Source organism: Giraffa tippelskirchi, chromosome X, assembly GCF_054371585.1.
Source record: "Giraffa tippelskirchi isolate mGirTip1 chromosome X, T2T-mGirTip1v1.2.pri, whole genome shotgun sequence".
NCBI classification, from domain to species: domain Eukaryota; kingdom Metazoa; phylum Chordata; class Mammalia; order Artiodactyla; family Giraffidae; genus Giraffa; species Giraffa tippelskirchi.
In genome coordinates this window covers 14,348,110-14,375,636 of record NC_137289.1, presented here as the reverse complement: position 1 = coordinate 14,375,636, position 27,527 = coordinate 14,348,110, and the positions used below count along the sequence as shown (strand labels likewise).

The 27,527-nt window shown below is 38.7% G+C and overlaps 1 protein-coding gene across 25 annotated transcripts in view; it reads right to left on the bottom strand.

The window, feature by feature from the left end:
* Window positions 1–3,863: 3,863 nt before the first annotated feature.
* ATP11C (ATPase phospholipid transporting 11C (ATP11C blood group)) overlaps window positions 3,864–27,527 on the bottom strand; it is a 179,652-nt gene continuing 155,988 nt past the window's right edge. For 12 of the 25 annotated variants that reach the window (XM_081565087.1, XM_081565088.1, XM_081565086.1 and 9 more), the window contains 6 exons: window positions 24,290–24,425; window positions 21,788–21,853; window positions 19,447–19,550; window positions 15,885–16,038; window positions 9,422–9,526; window positions 3,864–6,439 (listed from right to left, as the gene is read on the bottom strand). In XM_081565087.1, the coding sequence (XP_081421213.1) occupies window positions 9,425–9,526; window positions 15,885–16,038; window positions 19,447–19,550; window positions 21,788–21,853; window positions 24,290–24,425 (562 nt within the window). In that variant the 3' untranslated portion in view covers window positions 3,864–6,439; window positions 9,422–9,424. Of the gene's footprint in view, window positions 6,440–9,421; window positions 9,527–10,192; window positions 10,284–15,698; window positions 15,766–15,884; window positions 16,039–19,446; window positions 19,551–21,787; window positions 21,854–24,289; window positions 24,426–27,527 lie in introns of all 25 variants that reach the window. The other 13 variants (XM_081565092.1, XM_081565096.1, XM_081565097.1 and 10 more) reach the window with 4 other exon arrangements.

Sequence of the window (27,527 nt, the reverse complement as noted above, 5' to 3'; positions counted from 1 at the left end):
AAACTGGTGTCTGATGATGAATTCCACATTAGATGGTCTATGCGAAAAGGTTTCCTTGGTCCAGTGTTTGGAGTGGGTTAAAAGAAGTCAAATGGGTTTAATATTAGAGTTCTTATAGAGTTGTAACTTAGGGCAGTCATACACAGAACTTCTCAAAGTTATTTAACCAGAGAGTGCCCTCTTTTAAGGATTTTCTAATAACATTTCCCAGGACTCTAATGCTTCATACAACCCAGTTTGGGAAATAATAAACAATTATTTCAGCCAGACTTTTTGCTAGGAGTGGGGTAGAATCATTTGAGATGGACAGTGCCGTCGATATTCCCACGTTCTCTAAGTGATGCACATATTTTACATACCAGGTGGCTAGCTTGATGTCTCATTATTAAATTGAAAGGGGTTATTTGCATTCTCTAATGGCAGAAAGTGAGAGCGGAACTGAAGAGCCTTTTAATGAGGGTGAAAAGAGGAAAGTGAAAAAGCTGGCTTAAAACTCAACATCCACAAAACTAAGATCATGGCATCTGGTCCCATCACTTCATGGCAAACAGATGAGGAAAAAGTGGAAACAGAGACACTTTATTTTCTTGGGCTCCAAAATCACTGCGGATGGTGACTGCAGCCATGAAATTAAAAAATACGCTTGCTCCTTGGAAAAGCTGTGACAAGCCTAGACAGCATATTAAAAAGCAGAAACATCACTTTGTTGACAAAGGTCTGTCTAGTCAAAGCTATGGTTTTTTCAGTAGTCATGTATGGATGTGAAAGCTGGACTGTAAAGAAGTTTGAGTGCACAATTGATGCTTTTGAACTTTGGTGCTGAAGAAGACTCTTGAGAGTCCCCTGGACTGCAAGGATATCAAACCAGTCAATCTTAAAGGAAATCAACCCTGAATATTCATTGGAAGGACTGATGTTTAAGCTCCAATACTCTGGCCACCTGAAGTGAAGAGCTGACTCACTGGAAAAGACCCTGATGCTGGGAGAGATTGAAGTCAGGAAGAGAAGGGGGCAACAGAGGATGAGATGGTTGGATGGCATCACCGACTCAACAGACCTGAGTTTGAGCACACTCTGGGAGATAGTGAAGGATACAAAGCCTGGCGTGCTGCTGTCCATGGGGTTGCAAAGAGTCAGACACGACTGAGGGACTTAACAACAGTTTGTATTCTCACTCAGATGAGGCGGGGGAAGCTGGGTTAGGAAGATCAAACTTGCCTTAAGAACCACCTGAAAAAGCAGTACTTGAGGGAAACCCAGTACAGAAGGAAATGGCAACCCACTCCAGTATTCTTGCCTGGAGAACCCTGTGGACAGAGGAGCCTGGTGGGCTGCTGTCCATGGGGTCGCACAGAGTTGGACACGACTGAAGCGACTTAGCATTAGCAGTACAGCATCAAATTAGATGAAAGAGAAATCCTGGCCTGGGGCATTCAAGGGCACTTGCCTCAACCTTAAGGGCACTGGCATGACTCTTGTTCATGGTCTGATTTGGGTTAGACCATCGCATCCAGATGGGCCCACAGGAAAACTGACTTCAGGAATTTCCTCTTTTATTTTTGTAGACTCCAGCAGACATGCTTGAGGAGCGCTAGACAGACCGCAGGGTAGAGTAGCAGAAAACACATGGATCAGACCTAGGTTCAGTCCTGAGGGACGAGGGATAAGATAATTAACTTATCTGAGCCTCAGTTTCTTTATCTGTAAGAATCCAGAGTCTCATGATTAATCTCTGCACAGAGCTGCCATGAAGATTAAATGAGGTATGTTAAAACATTCGGTAAAGTGCCATGCAGATATTTGTTAATAAATTATATTTTAGTCTTCTAGAGTCAGCTCAATGCCTTCTCCCATTAATATCTGTATACTTTGTTATGTTCTAGCTTTATTTCTCAAATTATGATTTTGAAATAATCTGCAAAAACAGTGCAAAGAATTCTCCTATACTCTCCACTCAGATCCCCCCAAATATATACAATCACAGCAAAATTTTAAAAACCAGGAAATTAACATTGATATAACCTATATACCACAAACTTCACCAATTACCCCACCGATGTCCCAATTTCTGGTCCAGGATCCGATTATCACATGCTGCACTTAATTGTCATCTCCCTTTCCTTTATCTGGGCATCCCTGGGTCTCGGTCTTTAATCATGTTAATAATGTTGATGATTACAAGCCAGTTAAAGTGTAGAATAGCCCTCAGTTTGGGTCTGACTGATGCTGTTTCATAGCTGATATCAAAAAAGTGTTAATACCTATTTCATAGGGTTGTGGGGATTACTAATGGAGTGAAGTCAAGTCAGTGGAACAGTGCCTGACACACAGTAAATGCTACTTACGTGGTAGCTTATATGATGAGCTGGGATTTTAGTGACTTTACTGGTAGGAAATCTGTCTTAACAAATTGATGAAGAGATCAAAGAAGCAGCAGGCATTTTAAGTATGAACATCTGTTGCCACTCCCTACCCAAAGAGCCAAGGCCAAAGACCCATGGCTAGCAGGAATTCTGCTCTACCAAGAGGGGCACTGTTCAGCCAGTGGCCTGCCCATAGGATGAGGACTTGTTCACTCTACATAGCAGTGCTTTTTCACAGTAGGTCCACGTACTAGGAACTGAGGCCACATTTCCTTACCCATCAGTCACTGGAAAAATGTGTCAAATTAAATAAAAAATGTTGTGAAATAATTAAGCCTCTCATTTTCCTGACATCTATTCCCAGAACTCAGGGTTTCAAGCTTCGTTAGCATGCACCCAGCACTTCAGTCGCAGACACATTCACTGAATAACCATAGTGATAACCTCAGCCCCTAACCTTTGCATTGCTTCTTACTGAAGGGGCCAAACCCCTCAGTCCATCACAATACTTACTTCATTGGCCAATCCTGGGCAGACTCCACAGTGAGGCAGTGCCTTACCAGGCTGGATGGGGGAAGGGAAGGAAACCTAAACAGACTAACGCCAAGAAGGTACAAAGAATCTAAGACATATGTTTGAAAATTTGGTAAATGACAACTATTGATTACAAGTGTCAAAGCATCAACAAAACCCCTTAATATAAAAATACCAATGCATTTGTCTGGCTAGTAAATGCCATTTTACAAAGCAATTATGATCTTTTACCTCATTTGCTCTCCCCTCACCCCCAAGACACCACTTTACAGGTGAGAGAAAAGAGGATCGAGAGAGAAATGGCTCTTTGTGGCAAAGCTGAAACTTGAACTCATGTCTCACCTCCACATAGAGTACATTTCCCACTTAACAACAAAAAAAGAGGAAATGCATTTTCTCAATGTAGGTCAAAGACTAACAGGATTAAAAAGATGTACACACACACACGCTATTGTAAAATATCTGCATCTTTGGCTACTTAAGAATCAAATGATTTCAGGAACTTCTCTGGACTCCCAGTGCAGGGGCCCGGGTTCCATCCTGGGTCGGGGAGTCAGATCCTGCATGCCACAACGTGCTGCAACTAAGACCCGGTGCAGCCAAATAAATAAATCAATATTAAAAAAAGAATCAAATTATTTCAGTGGGATGCAGACATGGACCATATATCACACAACGTCCAGCAAGTGGGCACTGCCTAGCACACAGCAACCTAGCAATACATATTTGCCGATTTAGCTGGACTTTTCCATATACAGCAACCGGATCCAGCCTTACTCAGAACTCCCAAATATCGGAACGTCCCCAAATTAGGTACTGCTCTCAAACGTCAATTTGTACGCAGAAATGGTCAACCTTTAGTGAGCTATACAGGCAAAGCAGAAATTAGAAGCTTATTTCCCATCACCAAATTGCTTCCATATTACTTTTATGTCAAACGGACCTTTACAAAAAAGAGACTAAAAATGTCAATCATATCATACCAAAGTTTATTGATTACATCGAACAAAATTTCTGTAATGAAAAAGGCAAGTTGCATTCATAAAAGATGGCATTCACATTCATTATAGAAAGCAATGATGTAAAAAACTGCTGAAGTGAAAAATGTAATATTGCAGTCCCATTTTGTAAGCTGAAAAATGATTTTGTCAACACTTGCATAAAATCTGCATTTATATACTGCACGTTATTAAAAAATTCCGTCACTAAATTTTTCTGAATTTTGCAAATTTAGGCTTACATTTTATACTGTTGCTGGTGTAAATGTGGTAATATGGAATTTATGTTTTCAGGTTAGTAGTAACATCCTCAAACAATGGACAACAGTTATGAAAACTATAAGGACAGTTTGTAGTTGAAAATTATTCAAATGATGGGTATATAATCCTATTATTATATTTTATCAGTTTCTCTGGCACAAAATAAGGTGGTTAGATTGTAGTGATAGGAATACTGGATGGCTTACTTCTGTTAACCTCACGCCAACCTTTTTAGCTCATTAATAACATATCTATCTTTAAAAAAGTCAAGTCAGGTCCCTTTCAAGAATCTAGGCCATATCACAGATCATTGTCATTGAATTTGAGCTGCAGTGTAATGTATACCTTATAAGACACGACTCCACATCCCCCTCACTTATCTTTCTTCCAGGTTGCAAGGAATTTTACATGCCCCCAGTTATATTTCTACTACCCTAGATATTTTGATTATGTCAAACCTCCAATGGTCTGCATTAAACAAGGATCTCTAGTTAAGGTGGGCTCTTTGTATTCACAGTCTCTATAATTCTTACGTAAAACAACAATAATAATACAGCAACAATTACAAACACAAGAACAACAACAAAACATCAAAAGCTTTCCTGGCTCTGATTTTTAGCTCTTTGGAATAGGTAGAGAATATACTGACTTAGTTTTCAGCAGACTACTTCAAATACTAGGCTACTAGAACACAGCACACTTAGGAAGGCGTGATGACACCTAACAAATACTCAAAAATAATACTGATAGATGGTAACAAATGAAATAATGAAAAAGGGTCAGTAATGATGGAATGGCTTCTGATAACTGAAATTATGCCCCTTCAAGAATTTAAGAAAAATTACACCTAAACATTAACACAAAATGTAAGTGGAAGAATCAAATATGTCATACGGACTTAATAAATACATTGGCATAGACTGAATCTAATACTTCTCCAAATCAAGGTACAATATAAACACCAATAATTGTACAGGCATGCCAGAAAGACAACCAAAAATGGAAACTGGAACAAAAATACCTTTTAAAAGACCATTTCAATCTAGGAGTCAAATGTAGTCACTTATATCCAAAAAAAAGTATATATTTAACATTTAATAAAGACATATCACATTTATTTTTATGTTTTAAATGAGCTCCTTAGGAGGCTATAACCTCCCTCTAGTCCAGTAAGTGGAGGACTTAACCAAGGTGAATCTCAAGGTGGATCTCGTGGTTTAGAGTTAGACCATTACCCTAAGCCATGTTTGCTAAGAGAGACAACATTCACGTTCAGAGTCATGTTACAGGACCCTTCCTCCTTCCCAAATTGCCAAGTTAAAAAGAAAAAAGTGCTGCATATGCGCATAGATGCAACCTCTTTCAAATAGAAACTGTAAACAGTTTCAGATAAGCTATTCTTCCTTCCTCTCCACAAAAAAATTATAAAAGACTGATGTTCAGAATGGCATTTTAATGTAACTGTGGTTTTGCCCATTTTACCTCTGATCCCAGTAAAACTAATATTGGAAAAATCTGTTATATCTTAACTATTTTGAGGGTCACTGAAATGATTGGAAATGATTTCTTTTTAAATCTAGTAGTCTTCCACCCATTAAGTGTAATTCAGAAGAACAAAAATAAAAAAATTTTTTGTTTGATTTTTGCAAAAATACCCAGGGTTAACATTCTTTCCACCTTTCAATGCACTTTTTGGCAAGGATAATCAGCATGTGGTGAACAGAAAGGATTAACTACTATCTGATGCACTGATTTAGTTCTTTTATATTTTCAAGTATTCCTTTCATATGTTGAAAAAAGTAATTTAAGATCATCATTCAGTAGGAACAAGAAATGTGACCCAAACAGCCTATTTCTTTTGCCAGGCAAAAAAGTAAGATTAGCAAAATCTATTCATTCCCATTGCATGACTTCTACTTTAGTCTATTGTTATTTAAATCCATTCACAGAGTTCATGGGTTAAAAGAGCACCCATTTGGTAGTTATTCTATCTAAAGCCAGAAATTCTATATATTCTTGCTTTCAACTTTCATATAATTCATAACTTAGAGCTTTGGCCATAATGGCTACTTATAATAACTATAAACGCTTAAGAGAGTCATTTGGTATTTTACTGGACATTTATTCTGAACCTCAGACATAAGATAGTGGTTTAGTTTGTTGCATATCAAGTATCCTGAGATGATAACTTTTTGAAGTTGTTTCTTCATGCTTTCTCTTTTATCTGTAACCATTGTCAATATGCTTGTAGGACAATAACATAGGCAGTTCAAGATTCGGATTCTGAAAGATGTAAAATATACGGAGTTAAAACATTAATTTTAATAATAATGTGAAACCATCTGTTTAGCACTTAAAAAAATAAATCATGTAGTAAATTTTGTTATGAGAATAAACCAATTGTCTTAAAAAAGCTGCTAAGTTTTATTCACATGCTTGGGGAAAAAAGTGACACAATAACCAGTTTGTAATCTTTTCTTCATCTGTCAGCTGAATAGATTCAGACTTGCTTTTTGCTTTTGGATTGCTCCAGGGTTCTCCTAAGAACAGTGACTACTAGGACAGCAGAGGTTTAGCTGACTAGGATCCCTTTTAGCTGTGAGCCCCACCCCATGAAAACAGGGATGTTCTATTTAACTTTCTGTCTCTAGCACCCAGTCCAGTGTCTGGCACACAGCAGGCACTCAGGACATGATGAATGAATGAACTGATGACTGGTTTTTGGTTGTGTTAATTATGAAAAACTCTAACATTCAGTTTTGAAAGATTGTTAAGAAAGCACTTTTATTTAAAGAAACATGTTTCCTCTCTATAATACCTAAGTTAATTTTTTTTCTGATAGATCGTGTATCTATGAGTCAACTGACTCTTCTGTTTTCCTTATTGATTAACTTTTTAGAAAAGAAATCACAGAAACCACCCTAAGAAATCTAGATTCTTCGTCCTCTAAACACTATCACACACTATCATTAGGATGCGGCATGAGATTGGCCAACTAATTGGTGCCTGTAAATCAGGTATGTGGAGAAGTACAAGTCCTATTGTCAAGGAAGTGAACCTAACCTTGATTCAACACTCAAAAATTCAAATTTTTAAAACTTGAGTAGTGGAGGACCTTAAGGGGTGTACTATTTTCTTCCCCTTTTGGTGCACCTTCCTTGCCATGCTTGGACTAGAAGTCCTGTAGAATACCTTCCATTTCTTTTGATGTTTCATTTTCTTATACTGGGGGCTTCCCAGGTAGTGCTAGTGGTAAAGAACCCGTTTGCCAATACAGGAGATGTAAGAGACGCAGGTTCGATCCCTGGGCTGGGAAGATCCCCTGGAGAAACGCATGCCAATGCACTCCAGTATTCTTGCTTGGAGAATTCCATGGACAGAGGAGTCTGGTGGGTTATAGTCCATAGGGTCGCAACGAGTCAGACATGACTGAAGCAACTTGGCACACACACACACATTCTCATATTAGTTCTTCAGGTAGCAGGGGCAAGTTGACGCTAATCAAAATAAGGCTGACAGTCACATGAGAACTTTCTATAAGGAGTCAGGCAGTTTCCTTAACAACCAAGGGATAAACTCAGTGGCTAAACTAATTGCCAGATTTCTTTTCCTTGGAGAAGAAATAATGTCATATGAAAATATATTCCTAGAAGAAATACTTTAAAAATAAAACAATCATTTTTGAAAAACAAAACAAAAACTTTCTTAGTTTTAATACTGTAGAAGTTAAGGCCCTGGAGAGACCAAAAGCAGTAGCAATGTCTGCTACCCAGCCTAATCTCCCAAACCACAGACACCAAGCTAAGTAAAGCAATCCAGGGGGATAAAAAATTCACTAAAATACACCACACAGCTTAGGACACAGCTATCTGGGACAAGATGGTCAAAGACTCTGAAGGCTACTGGGAAGCAGATTCATTACTGAGGGTAAATATTTTGGATGGCATCTCTGACTCAATGGACATGAGTTTGAGTAAACTCCGGGAGTTGGTGATGGACAGGAAGGCCTGGCATGCTGCAGTCCATGGGGTCGCAAAGAGTCGGACACAACCGAGCTACTGAACTGAGTCACTCCAATTGAGTAAAAGGAGGTAGACTGAGACAAAATGAGTCACCTTCCAAAATAACACTGCAGATACAGACTGTGATGAACTGTAGGAGATAGAAGAACCAATGGATTCAATCTTTTAGCTCAATTTTTATTCTTTGCGAAAGGGTAGGGAAGCTGATAGCTGATGAAAAAATGGGCCTATGAAGTGGCCTCACAATTGTTAGCATCAAAGTGAACTGATGTGCAATGTCATTCATGATGATCATTAATTTTTATGTGTGCATGAAAGACGCCCTGTCCTAGGCTGTGTGGAATTGTTTCTAAGCTGACAAATTTGTAAACTTCATTCATGAAGTACTTTAAATGCCCATGGATGGATAAAACACCTTGAAAGGCCTGGGGTGACAGAGGCCCCTGCAGTGGGAAACAGAATACACACAGAGGAGTCATTCTGACTTCCAAGATTCCTCCCATGGCATATCAATTTCTTCCAAATATTTTCTTTTAGGGGGAGGTAAATGAAATAACATGTTATATGATGCATTTACTCACTTTTGGAAAAATTAATTATGATGCATTCTATATGATTAGGCTAGCATCCCCCTGAATGGCTAGGAAAGCTTTCACCTCCGAAAGTTGAAACACTTAGCTTGAATAAAACTTAACACTACAAAAAGTGATTAGAGTAGATTGGTTCATTACCATACACTTGGGGATCTGACATTTATAAGGACATAAATATATACCTGCAAACACAGACATAGCACATGGAGGTACAGACACATTGAATTATTTCCACATAATTCCCAAAAGAACATGCAATACTAAAACTGACTTGATATTATATAGATGCAATTTTGGAATATTTATTTTTAATTTTCCAAATGATCTTTTAAAATCCAATTATATTTCTTGATCAGTGGTAACAAGCATTTTCATGTGATGCCATGAAAACATGCCCCTTACAAATTAAATATATTATATTACTCTTCAGCTCTGGAAAATGCATAAAATTTTATTTTGGGGCTTAGCACATTTAAAATATGTATTTCCCCATATTCCAAGTAATGCATCTTTATATTTTTTCAAAGAATAGTATAAAGTTCACCACACCAACAGCAGAGAAAATTTAGAGAGTGATATTTTCATTTTTTCTTTATAATGCTGTTAATCTGTTTCTTTAAAGCCAGCCCACTTGTTTTAACACTAGGTACCTGTTAAAATATATTAGATTCATCTGAGAATGTTCGTAAAAGAAGAGGTCTGACTGAAGGTCTGGTGGATAATGAGTCAGATGCCTTTTTACAGCTTAGATTGCTCTGTAATAGTGAAGTAAAGATACTTAAAGCATTTAAAGATTAGTAACCTACCTGGTGATAAAAATGTAGGAAGAAAAAAAATCATTTCCTATAAGACTACTCTTCTGGCCAAAAGTACGCATGATTATACTATAGCAAATGCATAACATTTAAAAGAAAACACTTAAAGACCGAAGAAAGTCTCCACCTCGCATCGAATTGTTTTCATGGTCGAATACAGACAGTAGTAGTACGTGGCAAATTTGAGTTTTTGAAATGATGCTGGTTAAGTTATGTGGTAGATGAAGGCAATATGGTTTGATTAGTAAACCTTACCATCCTTTTGGTGAACACCTCTGAGAGTTGTTCCGGTACTCTGAATGTACTGAACAAAGAGAAATTTGTGCAAAACATTCCTATCTTAGTGAACAGACTAGCTCTAACACGCTGTGGCTTCTACTGTGTACCAGGAACCAGTGGGACTACAGACCTACAGTCCAGGTTTTTGATTCTCCAGTGTGACAATTTGAGAAAGTGAACAAATGATTAAAGGAAAATGGCAAAATATTCTTAAGTATCAAATAGAAGATATAAAGATGAGTCATGAGAATTTTTCATAAAGAATCAGAAAATGGTGTCAAGCAAATGAGAATGCAAGCAAGTTGGTACATTAAGAAAGGAAATCACCTTATTCACTCCAAGAGAAACTGTGATTGCTGGAAGTTTGAGAAAGCATGAAGATAGTAGATGTTCCTGAGGAAGGGAGGCGTTTCGTTACCTTGTTCACAATTGCACAAAAGGTGGAAAATTGCAGTAGAAAAAAGAGAAATGCAGAAACCAAAAAGAAAGAAAAAAGTAAATATTCTCTGAAATGTAAGACATTTAAAAAGAAACCTTGAGAATTAGAAGTCGAAATGACGTTAGTTTTAAAGACATTACTTTCTGAAGTAAAAGTAGAGTTAGAGTTAGGAATAAGTTTATTGTATGAGCAAACTGCTATTTCTCTGTATATCAATTAAGAAAATTTTTGGTTCATGGGAATATTGACTATTTTGAATATAATAATTTAAAAGTATGTTTCTCACTGAAATAAAGCTCATCTCTAATCATTAATTCACTAATTTACATTGTTTAAAATTCAATGATCAGAGAGCTATGCTCAGGATCCATCACCAACCTATCTTCAAGTAACTATCTCACCTTGTCCAATTGCACACATGTAATACGGACTGACTGTCCTTGGGCATTTTCAGGTTAAAAACCTAATCAAAACTAAATAATGCAAAAACTGTTGGTGAAACCATACTTTAGTACCATTCACCTCTGAACCAAAGCTTAACTTCCTTTATTCTAACATAACTTGATTGGTTTCCCCTTTTTTCCTATAGAGACTCTTTAAAAGCGTTGCCTGAAGAGCTATGAATTTTTCCTTTAAAACACTAAGAAAAAGTGAAAGGTCAATGACTTAAAGTTTAGTTAGAAAACCTAAGAGGTTAGTTTTTTCCCTCTTATTCTGTGACTTAAGCTGTAGGCTAATTTATAGACTTGGTATGGTATTGCTCTAGCAAAACAGATGAGTGGTGAACTACGGGGATGAGCTTAAGGATTCTGCTAATCAAGACTACCCATATTATCTACTTAGTGACTAATAAAATAGGCTTAACAAAAAGAAACCAGCTAAAGTAACACATATATCTAGCAGAGTCTAATAAACGTTTATACTTCCAAAGGAAAATATTTTTGTTCATTCATATATGCTTTAACATAACTACATTTCTTCTGTTCATATTTTACCTTAATAAAATTGGTGACATGTTGGTAACATGCAAATTACCAATTGATAAAAGCTAGAGAGATTAATATTTAGTTTCTGAGAAAAAATTTTTAATTGTTCGCCTTCTCTTTTGTAGGCAAAAACCTTGCAACAAGATTAACATGATACCAAACCCCCTACCCTGTGTTTAAAATATAAGAGTGCAACTTGAAACACATTTTGGTGTGCTCAGAACCTTGTAACCAACTGTCAGAAATAAAAGTTTTTCTATGAAGTAGAAATTTTAAGGGTTTATATAGGCTACTTTGTAAAGGAAAACAGACATATGAGAGTACAGAAGGCAGTAGAGAGCATGGAAAGAGTAAAGCAATAAAAAATTGATACAGCTAGCAACTGGTTGGGGGCAGGGAGGGGGGTAGAAGCTTAAGAGATAACAAACAAAACAGTATGAAATTTCCACATTCCTTTGCAGTCATCTAGGGAGCTTTGACACTGGCTCAATTAGCAGTCTGTCAAAGAGGCCAATGCATAAAGGTCCACCCCCACAGCCACGATGTTAAGATGCAACTTTATTTTTGTCTAATCTAGATCACAGGGCTGTTACCCTTAGAGCTCATGGTTGTATGAGACACTGTAAGGATTTCAATAGTCATCATCAGTCACTATTTTTACTAAAGGAGAAACTGTATTCTCTAAAGTGCTTTTTCTGGGAATTTTGCTCAGATACCTGATATCCTTCCTTTTACTGGCTGCCGCTCTGAAAGAGCTCCCTATGTAACTGAATGTTTGCTTTGTGCAGACGTCACCTGCAAGGTATAGCCATGTTGCTGCATCCATTCTCATTACATTATAGTGTTTCCGTGTCTACTAGGCAAAATCAAGCCTCCTTTTGATCATGGTGCTTTCTATGGGAAAGCTTAACATAAAGATACGTGGAAAATTCCTCCGCCAGAAATGGTACCTGGTATTCACTAGTTGGCTAGAGGGTCCAGGTGTATTTCATTGATTAAGAGCTAGCCCAACAAAAGTGCTGAGAGGGGACATAGCTTTTCGAAGTACCCCAAATCCTAAACTTTCAATTTCCTTTGAAGTGTTATCTGCTGTACCCACTGTTCAGTACTCAATGATAGTTTCATCATATACTTGTTGGCAGCATAGAAGCTAAAGAAAAGCCCTATGATCCTTAATGATGGGATTTTAGCTCAAAAATTAACTATACTGCTGAAAATAAGGGTGTGAAAATGTATTTACCCCCTGAGTTAAACGGCTGAGGGAATCTATTTTCGAAGATAGCAGAGTTCTTTTATACTGCTAGTATCATGACAGAACTCAGCTGTGGTGGGGGCTGCCAGACTGGCCTTTTTACCAGAGGCTTCTGGAGGTAGTGACTTGGACCCTGAGATGGCTCAGCTGTGTTACAAGCCATATTATTGACTCTACTATTCTGTTTATACCTGCTCCCAGAAGTGTTCCAAATAAATCGCTTTATAACTCAACTAGAGTGAGAGCTCCTTGTGAGCTGGAATGATCAACCTAGCACAGCAGGTAGCTGAGAGCAGACCCTCGGGCAAAGCATTCTGAATTGAATAGAATTCAACAGAAAGCTGCTTCTACAACACTTAAATGTAAATAGCTTAGTTAAATGTAAATGGCTTAGCTTCCTTCTCAAATGCCACGGAGACATTTTCTTTATCCCCTACCGAGTTCCCTTCTTAAAGCAGCCGCCAAGACTCACTGGCCGATAGCACAGGCAGTCTACTTGCCACAGGCATTTCTGGCTCTCCCTGCAAAGGATCTGATCCTTACTGGTTGAAGTCAGGGGGATCTTCTACTTCTAGCTAGGGACACATGCTCTACCCTATTAGGGAGCCTCTCAGGAATGAGGTGGACCCAGTGTAAAAGAATATTTTGCTGTTCTTTAAATGAGGCCAATGTCTTAGCAAGGGATACTGAATAAGCAGGAAGTCACCCAGAATGCCAGACTGTTGCCCATTGAAGTGTTAGTTGTTCAGTTGTGTCCAACTCTTTGCAACCCCATGGACTGTAGCCCGCCAGGCTTCTCTGTCTATGGAATTCTCCAGGCAAGAATTCTGGCGTGGGTAGCCATTTCCTTCTCCAGGGGATGTTACTGATCCAAGGATTGAACCTGGGTCTTCCACAGAGCAGGTAAATTCTTTACCATCTGAGCCACCAGAGAAGCCTTTAAGATACTCTTTCTTGGAAGAAAGATCTTTGAAGTGGCCTCTGCCTCTTTGATGTGGCCAACTAGAGCCTTGTGTAAATAGATATGACTTATCAGAGTAGTCATGGCTGCCATGTTTCAGTTGCCCTTTATGCATTGATATGCACTACTTTGTTCCTGCACTTTCTCACAAGGGGGGAAAAAAAGGCAGTGCTGATGAGTGTTCTGTCTCATCTGCAAGTTTCAAAATCCCATCAAGTCTGAAAAACCATTTAGCCTTTCAGACTTTGGATGTTAAAGAGATGTTCATCAGTAGGTGGTTCAACACATGTTCACTGATTCAATGACGACAGGAATAAATGAATGAATGAATGAAGGTGATTATGGAAATTCTCCTGGTTGTTCTAGCATATCAGCATGCCAAGCTACAGCACAGACACTAGAATTCCTCCTATCATGGACATAATTGATGGCAAACAAAGTTCATGCTGAACTCTGGAAATACTCTACACTGCTAAATAAAAAGGGCTGCAGGCCCAGAGCTCCATGCTTTCTTTCAACAGAAGTCTGGAATCTGCTGTTTGCATGGAAAGAAAATGTTCTAAGTCTATATCTGTGACTGCCTTGTAGCATCCTTCCACTTAATGGCCATTTAATTTATGTAAGTCACCTCCAGCCAGTGTCATTTTTTTTAAAGGGCCTAAGGAAAAGGATAAGATATTATGTTTGAAGGTTTTGATTTCTGAGATTTTTTGTCTCATCTTTAGAGGATGAAGCTTTGTCAGTTTATAAACTGGCTGTGAGCCATTGTTTAGCATGAGCTCCATTACCCCAAATAAGAAAAACATCAAGGAGCTCCTCAGAGTGTATTTCCAAATAAAGAGATCCTTTGTAGACAAATCTCTATTATGACAAGGCACCAAAATATTTCTTACTGTGACATTTTTTAAATTTGGTTTCATACAAATTGCCACTTGAGCCATTAGAGAAGTAACCTGTTATACCCCTGTCTGATTAAGGAATAATCAGACAAATAAATGCCACTTTCCCATTCTAAGACTAAACACCAGGCTGGAGGGAGTCAGTAGGGGGGTCTACTGGAAGGATTAGAGAGATATCAAGGTGGTTTTAGCTAGGTTAATGTTACTGTGTCCACTTTCATTCATAAGGCATGCAGAAGTATGGAATTAAGGCCAGTTCTGACCACCTAACCATATAGTGATTGGCCAGTTTATAACACGAATCAATGTGGCTTATGCCACTGATAGTCTGTTGTTTTTCACTGGGGGTGATACTGACTTGGATCATGAAGCTTCTCTCTTATACACCCAATCACTGAAGATTTTCCCACGATAGTCATTATAGTTCCCTATTCTGCATGATGCCAATCACTGGAATCTACCACCAGGAAAAAAAAAAAAATCAAGACGAGCCGGTTTTCTGGCTAAATTGGCAAATTTAATCAAGCAGATCAGGTAGATATACCTTAGACTACTTCTTGAAAATACTGCCTTGGAGGGGCTATAAGATCTAATTGGTGTCAGTATGATCAAAATAGGGTTTTGTCGGGCAAAATTAGCTAGTGTTGGCAGGAATATGACATATTTACTTAACCTGTAGGTCAAAATTTACCAGAAGTTTTATTTTTCTAGGCTAATCTACCTTTTTTCAGTTTAAAGGCTTTTTAAGAAAGGTTCAACAGATATCAGACAATGCAGGCCCAAGGGATTAGGCTGACAGAGGGTAATAACTTCTCGTTCCTGCAAAAAATTTACCATATAAGCAGCAAAAATAAAAACACACTCATAAAACCATCTTAAATTTTTACAAGTGTGTTCAAGAGGGGAAGGATATAGAAACCACATCCAGGGAATTCTCTTTGGTTTAAATATACTGCTGGACAGACAGGGCTAGAAGCAACACAGAGATTAAGCAGCACTATAATTAAAGGAAGGGGAAAGGTTTGAAAGAGGCAAATTGGGATTATCAACTGAAAAAAAAAATCTGCAAACAACCCACAGGGAAATTTCTAAGGTTAAAGCTGGAATGCTTTGTTTAAAAAAAAAAAAAAAAGAAAGAAAGCTGAAATGTTGGTGTGGAAATTCCCAGCATGAAAATTCTAGGCTAAATTTAAAAAAAAATCATTTTTTTCTGTTTAAAGTTCCATATGGAGCATATGAGATACTCCATATGGATTGCTAAAGGTCACACAGAACACTATTAAGGAATCTACTTACCACCTGCATTGGATAACGAAGTTTTTTATTATACTTTTTATGCAGAAGAGGAAATTAAGTGATGAACCTGTAAGGAGGGGTTTAACACGCTGTAACTAAGGCAATTCTCTAAATAAAGTTTTTAGTTCACGGCAGATATTGAAGCCCCTTACAAAAATGAGGTTATAATATAAAGTTAGTTCTTACCCTGGCACTTCTTCTTCTTACACTCTTTAATACTATCAGGAGAATCTCAGGGGAAAGGCTGATAAATATTAGAAGAATTATGGCCAACCATACGGATACAGATGACAGCATTTGAGCAAATACAAAATACATTCTCTGTTGTTTCAAGAATGGCCTAGAGTGGAAAGAAAATACATAATGGAAAAGCAAATCAGTTCCTGTTGTATGAAATAGAAATGTTACCGAAACTGTTACATTTAAAAGGAATCCTCATTATATACATTAATAAAAATAATCTTTAGAACGACCAAAAGTAGTAAACAGATTTCATTTACTAAATGTTTGGAAAGAAAAAGGATGATAATCAAAGGGGAAAATGCACTTGACTTGAAAGTAATCAAAAGGATAATAAAATGCACTCGACTTGAAAACAAAGAAGTGATCAATTTTAAGGTTGCCAACTGGAGAGTATTTATTTGCATTAGAAAATGCTGGCACTTCTGATATATTCAAAAGAAATGATGATTAACTTTTATGCTAACAAACATTTTACTTCCTTGGCTGTTTTATTAATGTAAGAAAGGATATGTGCTCTACATTTGGAAATTTAAAAGACATTTTTATTACCGCTGCCCCACCTCTGCAAAACCACTATGTAAGCATAATAAGGACTGTAGAGTTTTTCTCTCAAATGCGAGGAATCTACCATTCTCATCTACAAATATATACTGAGTACCAGAGCGTGCAAAGCAGGTTGCCAGAAGAATATTGCTAATCACACATTGAGCCTTGGGGTCCAGAAATCCAGGAGGATGCTACATTCTGCTGGGTTTAGTCATCCACTGAACCATTAGGCGGCCACTGAGAAGTCCAGCCAATTGCCCTTCCCTGTCTACGCTGAACCACTGAGAGACTCACTACATTAGCATGAATGTCGTCTGAAGCTGAGGGGGAGGAAGTGCAAAGCAGCTGCTCGAGCTCAGGGCATGTCCCAAACTATCCTTGGATCAGGAGCCTTAAGTATGTAAATGGTTGGTCCCATTTAGTAGACGACAAATATTGCTCACTGAAGATAATGGAAAAGCAAATCAGCTCCTGTTATATGAAATAGAAGTGTTACTGAAGCTGCCTGTTGCATTTAAAAGGAATCTTCATTATGCACATTAATGAAAATAATAAGATACACTGGTTTCTCATTTAAACACTGATGTTTGTGCACTGTCATGCAACATAACATGATCACATCAAGCTTATGGCTCTACACAGATGAGGACTAGACTGTGGAATATATGTGGACCCACTACCCAGTAGATTGTGGGACTTCCTAGTAGATCAGTTGGTAAAGAATCTACCTGCAATGCAGGAGACCCTGGTTCAATTCCTGGGTTGGGAAGATCTGCTGGAGAAGGGATAGGTTACCCACTCCAGTATTCTCGGGCTTCCCTGGTGACTCAGCTGGTAAAGAATCCACCTGCAATGTGGGAGACCTGGGTTGGATCCCTGGGTTGGGAAGATCCCCTGGAGGAGGGAACGGCTACCCACTCCAGTATTCTGGCCTGGAGAATTCCATGGACTGTATAGTCCATGGGGTCACAAAGAGTTGGACACGACTGAGTGACTTTCACAGGGCACTAGATTGCGAGAATAGTAAGGTGGAGAAATTTAAGAGTTTTCTAGGGCTCCTACCATAGAGAAAAGATTTCCACAGAGCTCGAGTCCCACTCTAATGCAGAAGAGCACCCTGACAAACGTTCCAGGCAGCTAAGACATAGTAAGGGTCCAGCAGACAATTGTGATTGCTAGTTACTGGGTATTCCTTTGCATAGTACCCATAATACTCTGTTACTAAAAGCTCCACAGTTTTCTTTCTGATTTTGATGGCATCTATGGAGTCTTGCAAGGGAGCAGTAAAAAAAAAAAGATATTATTTTTAGAAGGGGTTTGGAGCTCAGAAATCATTCTCACTGCCTGTCCCTGAAGAGAGGTGAGTCATGATGCCTCAGGGTTGAGCATGTCCAGAGACTAGCTGCAATCAGCATTCAGCTAAAGTTTTACAGTTTCTAGTCACATTTTGCTGGTTGATTTATGATTAATATAAATTTTATATTCAGGCAGTAGCTCAACTCAGATCTACTTAAGGACAGCACTAGAGGCAAGAAAGTAAAACAAAGATTTATTTACATTTCATTTTTAGTAAACATCTCTAATCAATAGAAACAGGTGTGACAATATTTTAAATCGTGTCAAGGATTAATTTTAATCAATAAGGAACAGTCTGGAGAGTGAGAAACTGGTTTAGTTTGCTAGAAACATTTCATTCTTGAGGAAATTTTGCACAATTAGTTCAGATGCTGACTACACAGATTCCTAGACAGAATTATGGTCCTGTGGGCAGATCTTACTATTGTATATTACATTTGGTTAATCAACTTTGATTCATTTGTATTTATTAAAAAAAAATAGAGACTTCCTTCAGTGTCACTGCTTCAAATAAAGGTATCAAATAAATGCTGTAAGTATACTTTCTGGAGTTGCTACTTCCGTAAGTGATTCAGTTTTCCATATTTTTATTACTTGAGGCTTTTATTTTAAAAAGCTTTCCAAAACAGTACGAGTTTCTTCTAATTAAGTCTCAAGGGACATAAACATGGTCCTCTGTGATAATGTGGAATGTTTTCTATGTACATTTTGCTCAAATCAGTGAAAATATGTATGCCTGGCATTTCAACCAATGGCTTGCTTTAGCCCTGTTCTCTGCTGCTGGTTTCCTTGTCAGGGGAAATCACCAATGAATGAAAACAACTGTGATATTTAAAAAAAAAATATAGGCCTCTGGCAGTAAGGAAAGGAGATGAAACTCTGATTTTCATTTCTAATGACTCTCCCAATCACAGCTTATGTGCACTCACTGGACTCTCGTCTTCTTGAGGCAGGGGTACAGTTTATTCATTGCTGTATCCCATAGAGTGCCTCATGCAAAATGGATTCTGAATAAACATCTACTGAACCAAGGTGAAAGGAATGATCTTTAAATCCAAGCTGCAGAGTCCACCTTTACCTTTCCCAAAACAATGGGATGGTGATTTCAAGATACAACCCTCTGAGTATTCAGTGATATATATTCTGTACCTTGAGCACATCTGTAGTAGCAAGAATGAGGGTGATATACCATAAAGGGAGAACAGGGTCTACATGGATAAGGCTGTATCTATTGGCCACTACACTGTGCAGAAATTTCATAGGATGAGTATTTCCACTGGAAATCATATGGGAGAGGCCATGCTAGAAATTAGTTTCACTTCAGAGAGAGGTGTTTATATACCTTCAAGCTGAAAGATTTGCACAAGGGCTACCAGAAAGAAGGTCAAAAAGTCTTTTGAGTAATTTGTGCAGTCTATAAACTTACATTTAAAATCTCACCTGAAATTAGCAGCATTACTGGCTAGAAGTAACTTCCAATCCATTAATATTGAAGACTTGCCATCTTATATAATCAAAACTTTAAAAGTATAATTAATGTTGGCATATACAATATACATATTCTTAATATTTACATATCACCCCCACATGTTTAGTTGCTTACCATATAATTCCTCCCCAGAAGAATGAGAAAAATACATAAAATGCTAAAGAACCCCAAATCACAAAGTGGTTGATCCATGTCCAGAAACGAGTATCCAAGGCGAGCTGAAAAGATACAACACAAGAAATTCCATGATGTGTACACACCACACCAGGCAGTGTCCGGTGGCATTCAATAACTCACACATGATACCTGTGGGCGGATCCAGCTTGGGCCAGGCAACCAAAGCTGAACGGCACTAGAAGAACAGAACCCAGACTTCCCAAAGAGCTCTGCCCCAAGATATTTAGACTCCAGAGTACAGAAATGGAGGTGTGGACAAGCAAGTACCCACTGCAGATGCCTCACTACAGAAGGAAGGACAAGGAATGAGGTTATGGTAAGATCCCGGACACTGGAGCCCCCATGTCCTTAAGTGGTGGTGGTGGTCAGGAAGCTGATGGCAAAAAGAGAAGGCCTAGCTGGTGGAGGCAGGTACACTGAGGATCAGGAGAAGAGGGAAAGAGTAGCTAGGAAGAAAAGACCAACTATACAAAGGAGTCATGAGACCTCAGACACAACATATGGAGGGTTACTGAATGCAAAGGCAACTAGCTCTACATATCAGGCATCATGGAACCACAGATTGTGGGTCTATGTAACATGCCTTTCAACTGCAAACCCCACAGCTACTCCATTAAATCAATAACCTTTTCAGCTGCCTGAGATTTTAATCCTTTCATGTTTCCTTCAGAACTGATTGTTTCTTCTGATCGTGGCACCTGGGATTTTCACATGCAATCTAAAAATAAAAAGTATGGTCCACTCTGCTTTCTTAAAATTTCTGGGCCACAATGCTTACTATCCCGGGCATTTCATTCTTGAAGAGGAGGTGGTGTCCGTTTTGTTACTTGCTGTTCTGACACCCTGCTCTTCAACACTGTTAACAGTCGCTCACTCATAAATAGGATATTGATAACATTGTGAATGCAGCCCAGTCTTGAATCCTCTCCACCCCACCCCCCACAAAGCTGCTAGGGAACATGTCACAGTAATACTCATGCAAAGAAGATGGACTGGATGGCTTTTCAGAGACAGGTGAAAAATGTTGCAGTAAGGCCAACTTTAACTATGAAGGGTGCTTGAAGGCCCTGGGGCCATATACAAGGCCAGGGGTAAAAAAGGGTGGAGAGAATCCCCTTTATAAGTCATGATCCTATGAAATATAATAGTAAATAATAATTAGCATCTATTGTACCAATCACATTCTATGTGCCAGACACTACTTTAACTGCTTTATACATATTCACTAATTGACTTCTCATAAAAAATCCCAGGGGAGGTAGGTGGTCCCTTTATTTCTATTTTATAGAAGAGGAAATAGAAGTGCTGAGAAACAAGGTCACTTGCCCAAGGACACCCAGCTAGTAAGTGGCTAAATCAAGTTGAATTGTAACATTTTCTTTTGCAAGCCTAAAATATCACTGAAATAGTACATGAAGAATGCAAACATGTTAGTTCTATTCAGTATGACAAATGGACCATGTATAAAAATGCAGAGGGGAAATAGTTAGAGGTCCTTTGTCAATTATACTTCTGAATCTAGTTCTGATCAATGGGCAGAATGAAATCATTTAAAGGTACTCATGACTCGACTCCATGTGAGGTGTTTATTACTGGAATGATCAAAATAATTTGATTATACCTTCAACTGTAACGGTGGCCGAACTCATGAGTCTTAAGGGCAGTATTCAGCATACAGCATTATTACACGGCTCCATGTTAATGACAACAATTTTGCCAAAACTGTTTTCCTTGTATGTCACCTGCCATATATTCTTAAGCATTTCATCACTAATATGGGTAAATTTCAGTGATGAACACATTATATGAAATATATATCATCACTACCAAGCTCTTTGGCACACATATTTTGCTCATGGACACCTATATTCAACTGTCTTAAGTATCCAAATTCCTTTAAGGACTGGCATTCTTAAACAGATATATAACTTTAAAAAATATTCAAGTATTTAACATGGAAACACACACACACTCACAGTCCATTTATATATCACTTCTCATAACATCTCAAAAACAGCAGGAACAAAGGAAGAGATTTCCAATATAAGTATCGTGTATTAAAAAAAAAGAGAGAGAATAGACAATATGTTGGAAAAAAATGGATCACAAATAGTATACAAATGTCCAAATCTCTAATACCACACATAATTTTAACAAGCATTCAGACTTGAATAACAGCTCACAGTAAAAATTAAGATTAGAAGACAAAAAAGATATATAAGACCAGAAAGTATTAAAAAAAAATGTGTTAAATATATTTGAATAATAAAAATCTAACCTTCAGAGTTACGGTGAATACTAAGACTGTAAAAATAATGGTTCCAAAAGTCCAGTTTCCATATACCTGAAAAACATTCAACAATTACATGTATCATGAATACACAAGCCTGCTTAAAACAATAAACAGCCAGTTTAATCTTGTGTGTAACTGACAAGGATTTTTGTATAAATTGTTTAGGGAAATACCTGCTCAAAACATCAGGCCAATATGTTGGCTTTTACTGTGAGCCTAAATTTTCTTGGAGAGGTACACCACATGTGTGGTTTGCAGGGTTTATTTCATGATTCCATGTAGCATAAAACAAGGAACAGACTAGCATGATACAGGCAAGAAAAATTCTATTCCACTACCAGTAATGTTCATAAGACAACTCATTTGGATGTCTCCTGTCTCTACAGAGTCTGATATGGGCTTTTCCTGTCATATTGCTCTGAAAGTGAAAGTCACTCAGTCATGTCTGACTCTTTGCAACCCCATGGACTATACAGTCCATGGAACTCTCTAGGTCACAATACTGGAGTGGGTAGCCGTTCCCTTCTCCAGGGGATCTTCCCAACCCAGGGATCCAACCCAGGTCTCCAGCATTGCAGGTGGATTCTTTACCAGCTGAGCCACCAGGGAAGCCCAAGAATACTGAAGTGGGTAGCCTATCTCTTCTTCAGAGGATCTTCCCGACCCAGGAATCGAACCAGGGTCTCCTGCATTGCAGGCGTATTCTTTACCAACTGAGCTATCAGGGAAGCCCAATATAGCTCTAAAGATCTCAAATAAGGACTAATTTGCAGACAAATGAACTCACATTTTAAAAATAGAGTATATGGTGATATGGTGACAGGGTAACTAGACTTATTGTGGTGATCAATCAGTACATATAAATATCAAATCATTATATTATACAACTGAGACATATAATGTTACATGTAAGTTATATCTTAATAAAAAAACAAAATAATTTTGCGGCTATAAATATTACAGCTGTCAGTATGTGCACATCAAAGAAAAGCAGATACCATGTATAAATCCGAACGATGGCAATGAATGGCACATATGCTTACCAAATGCTGTCAAGATCTGAATGCATAACATTAAAACAGAAAATGAAATGTAAAAGGTTTTTAAAAAATAAAAACAAAATAATTAAGGTTAATAGCAAAAAAAAAGATTTGATCAAATCATACATGGTTTTATGTTTAACTGCTGATAGTAGTTCTTATTACAATTTTAGCAAACATACAATAACGTCTAATTCACTTGGACTTCATGAACTCAAATGGGTGATGAATTGAACACAGGGTGGGTTGAGGCTCCCCATGCACCACTAGTAGAGTTCGCTGAGCAAATGAACCATATCAACAGAATTGCGGTAGAGTACAGTCAGCTGTCTATAATTTATGTGCCAAATAAATATAAAATAAAAAGGTAAAGTTACAGAATCAAGTCATAAAGCTGAAGGGATCTGAGAAATCACACAATCTAATTTCTTCTGCTTACCACTGGGCAAAGGTGACTTGGAAAACTGAAGTGACTGGCCTGAGGATGCACACAGATTCACTAGGGAACTCTCCCTGGCAAATGCTACGTGTGCCTACACTAAAGTACTAAATCTGTATTTCATCAACACTTACTCAGTGATTAAACTGATTTGTTACTCCAAATTAGAGAGGTTTTAACTGTAGTACCTAATTTCAGTATATCATTCAAATTCACTGAGCCTATCACTTCTGTAGTAGATGGTGATTGTGTGGTTCTAGACATAGTCATTGTACTCAGTAAAGTCTTTTTGAAACTTAGCTTTGCTTCACATGATTATAAACAATGAATGACCATAAAAGAGGAAGCTGAGAAATAGCAAAGAACCTAGTGGAAGCGGCATGCAAGGTGGGTTCGATTTTCCACTGTGTGGCTGCCAAAGACCTCACCCCATCAGCAATTCTCTCCTAGAGCACAGCCAGGGCAAAGTCACCCCAATGCAGGTGCTGACCTACGGAGTCGCTTGCTGGAAAGACACTGGCAGGATCAGTGTAGCCTTTCTGGAAAACACTATGCACCCATGTGGAAAGGAAGGAGGAAGAGAAGGGAATTCCCTAATTATTGGGGAAATACTACAAATAAACGGCAGCTACCTCCTTGCACTCTAAGCACAGACTAAGAACTGAGTGGGGACAGACTTTGCTTTTAAAACAGCAAAAGCCTGGCTCACATCAAAGTGTATGGGTTCAAAGTCTAAAGTCCCAAGAATTCTGTTCATCTAGTAAAAATTACAGCCAAGTTAAGCTTCCAGAGGTTTGCACATAAGCTCTCTAGTTAGCTGTGCACGCAGGAAGTGATTTTTTACTTTGACATTTCAATTGTTCTAAGGATGCTGTGAGAACTAAATACCATACCTTTAGGAAATAATTTGCAAAATGATTACAGCAATAGTATGTGTATGATAGATCCAATGCCTATGGAAAAAAATTAAGCCATGCTTATAACAGCGAAAGATATAATTTTTTTTACCTTTCCATTTTCATCTAAGGATGTAGTCTGAAAAAGAAAGTAAGTCCCAAAGAAAAACACCGTTCCTTCAAATGCAGCCAGAAATGTCCAGTATAGGAATGGGCCCAACTGTAGCATGGCATTTCCAGATATTTTCCTATTGAGAAATGGGAAAAAACACAAGTTAATGAATCTCTGTAGGCTGTTTATTTAAACATACAGTGAAAAAAAAATAAAAATAAAGATACAGTGAAATGCTGAAGGTGCACATGTGGTTTGACCCTGTTTATAGAATGAAAAGAGTTCCTCCTGAGGGATTGGTAGGCTTTCATTAAAAGATCAGACGGGGACATAGGTTTGTCTTTGTGTAATCACCTCCTGTCTGAGGTGTTGGAGTAAGTCGTCAAAATGCTTCTAAGTTACAATTCTGGTCACTGACAATATTAGTATCATCAATAAAAATAATCAGCTCATTTACTGAGTACTTATTATACGCTTATAAAAATGGGTTCAGTTCAGTTCAGTCGCTCAGTCGTGTCTGACTCTTTGCGACCCCATGAATTGCAGCACGCCAGGCCTCTCTGTCCATCACCAACTCCCGGAGTCCACCCAAACCCGTGTCCATCAAGTCGGTTATGCCATCCAACCATCTCATCCTCTGTCGTCCCCTTCTCTTTCCGCCCCCAATCCTACCCAGCATTAGGGTCTTTTCCAATGAGTCAACCCTTCGCATGAGGTGGCCAAAGTATTGGAGTTTCAGCTTCAACATCAGATCCTCCAATGAACACCCAGGATTAATCTCCTTTAGGATTGATTGATTGGATCTCCTTGCAGTCCAAGGTACTCTCAAGAGTCTTCTCCAACACCACAGTTCAAAAGCATCAGTTCTTTGGCACTCAGCTTTCTTCACCGTCCAACTCTCACATCCATACATGACCACTGGAAAAACCATAGCCTTGACTAGACGTACTTTTTGAGTTCTATACAGTCCATTTGTGTACACACAAAAACCACGCGATAGGTATTCTTATCACTATCATTTACAAATAATGAGCCTCAAAAAGGTGTATCATAATGGTTTCCAAACTCTGATTAAAGACATTGATGTCTGGCTCCCACTCTCATTCTGATTTAACTGGCATGAGGTATAACCTGGCTAACCAGGACAATTTTAAAACTTCTCAGGTAGGAGTTCCCTGGTGGTCCAGTGGCTAAAACTCTGTGCTCCCAATGCAGCCAACCGAGGTTCCATCCCTGGGCAGGGAACTAGATCCCACATGCTGCAACTAAATATACTGCATGCTGCAACTCAAGAGTTCTCTTGCAGCACGCCAGGCCTCTCTGTCCATCACCAACTCCCGGAGTCCACCCAAACCCATGTCCATCGAGTCGGTTATGCCATCCAACCATCTCATCCTCTGTCGTCCCCTTCTCTTTCCGCCCCCAATCCTACCCAGCATTAGGGTCTTTTCCAATGAGTCAACCCTTCGCATGAGGTGGCCAAAGTATTGGAGTTTCAGCTTCAACATCATAGATCTTCAGCAACATAGATCTTCAATCCCACGTGCCACAACTAAGAGCAACACAGTCAAATTTAAAAAGATGTACAACTCCCCAGGTAATTCTAATGTGCAGTAAAGTTTGGGAACCACTAGTACAGCAGTATGCCAGAGCTGACTTTAAATCACATGCTCTCAACCAAACAAGCTACCATGACTTTGTAACTATAATTATAAAAATACTTCTTTTAATCAAGATTTCTTCCTGGGAATTTAACCTTTCTTAGGTCTTATGGTGCCCTTTATATTTTTAAAATGAGCCAAATAACATGTCTGAAGCTGTACAGCCAGGCTTTGATAAATGGTGGGTGGACAGATCCAAAGTTTAACATCCGTCAAAAATAGGAGTGTTCTGGGTACAAGTCAGGATGTCGAATAAGGCTACCGATTCCAATGGGAGAGAGCTGCAGAAAGAAGATGGGTCTGTGCATGGAATTCTTTTAGCTTCTATTTCAAATTCCTCTTAACATTTATCAAAAAGTATGTAATCACTCAAACAGAGCACCTGTTGCCAATATTATGAAGACTATCATTGAGCTGTAATGAATAAGAAAGACCTTTGTAATGTAAGTGCAACTGATTCCTGTTCTGTTGGTATGGAGTGCTGTGGGCTTTCCTGAAAAACAGCCTTTAAGCAACTTTTACCTACTAGGATGTACAGGTGCACATAGAAATCAGCAATGGAGCCGCTGCTGCTGCTAAATCACTTCAGTCATGTCTGACTCTGTGCAACCCCATAGATGGCAGCCCACCAGGCTCCTCTGTCCCTGGGATTCTCCAGGCAAGAATACTGGAGTGGGTTGCCATTTCCTTCTCCACAGCAATAGTGGGGGATGTATAAAGCTATACGCTGCTGTTTGCCCTAGAAAAACCGCAGGAGGAAAGAGGTAACTGCTTTCCAGAAACGAGATCTACCCACAGCCAATAAGTCACATTCCCAAGGCAACTGGGAGCCACCGGGAAGGCAATTCTCTTAAAGAGCCTTGAAAGGAGGGCCCAGCAAACGCCAGCCAATGAGGGTTTTGAGAGTCACTGAGTGGGGTTGAGGCAGGAAGTGGTTCCTGTCTTTTCAGCCAGTCACTGGATTTACATCATGCACTGTGGGAAGAAAGGAAGCAGCATCATGGTGTATTGGGTTACAGCTGAGGTTTCCTAGCTGCACTCAGGTGAATGACGGACCTGCTGTAACTTAGAATGTGGTAGCTAATCTGAGGGGAACACGAGGGAATGAAGATTAGGGGCGGCTGACCAGCAGCACAGGCCTGAGCATTTCCATATAATCGGAGGCAGCAGGTGTACCAAGACCTTTCTTTCGCCTTTTAAAGTGGTAGAAGAAAGACTATGCCTCTACCCTCGAAACAAGTACTACAGTTTACTTTTCAAATTTCTCTCAAAAAATATGAAAAGATCCAGTTATGCCACATTTCACATCAAAACTTTTGGTAAACGCCTGCATCACTAAGTCCATGAAGGTGACATCTATAATGTGTTACATAAGGCCACACGATAGGACACTGAAAGATGAACTCCCTAGGTCAGTAGGTGCCCAATATGCTACTGGAGATCAGTGGAGAAATAACTCCAGAAAGAATGAAGGGATGGAGCCAAAGCAAAAACAACACCCAGTTTTGAATGGGACTAGTGATAGAAGCAGATTCAATGCTGTAAAGAGCAATATTGCATAGGAACCTGGAATGTTA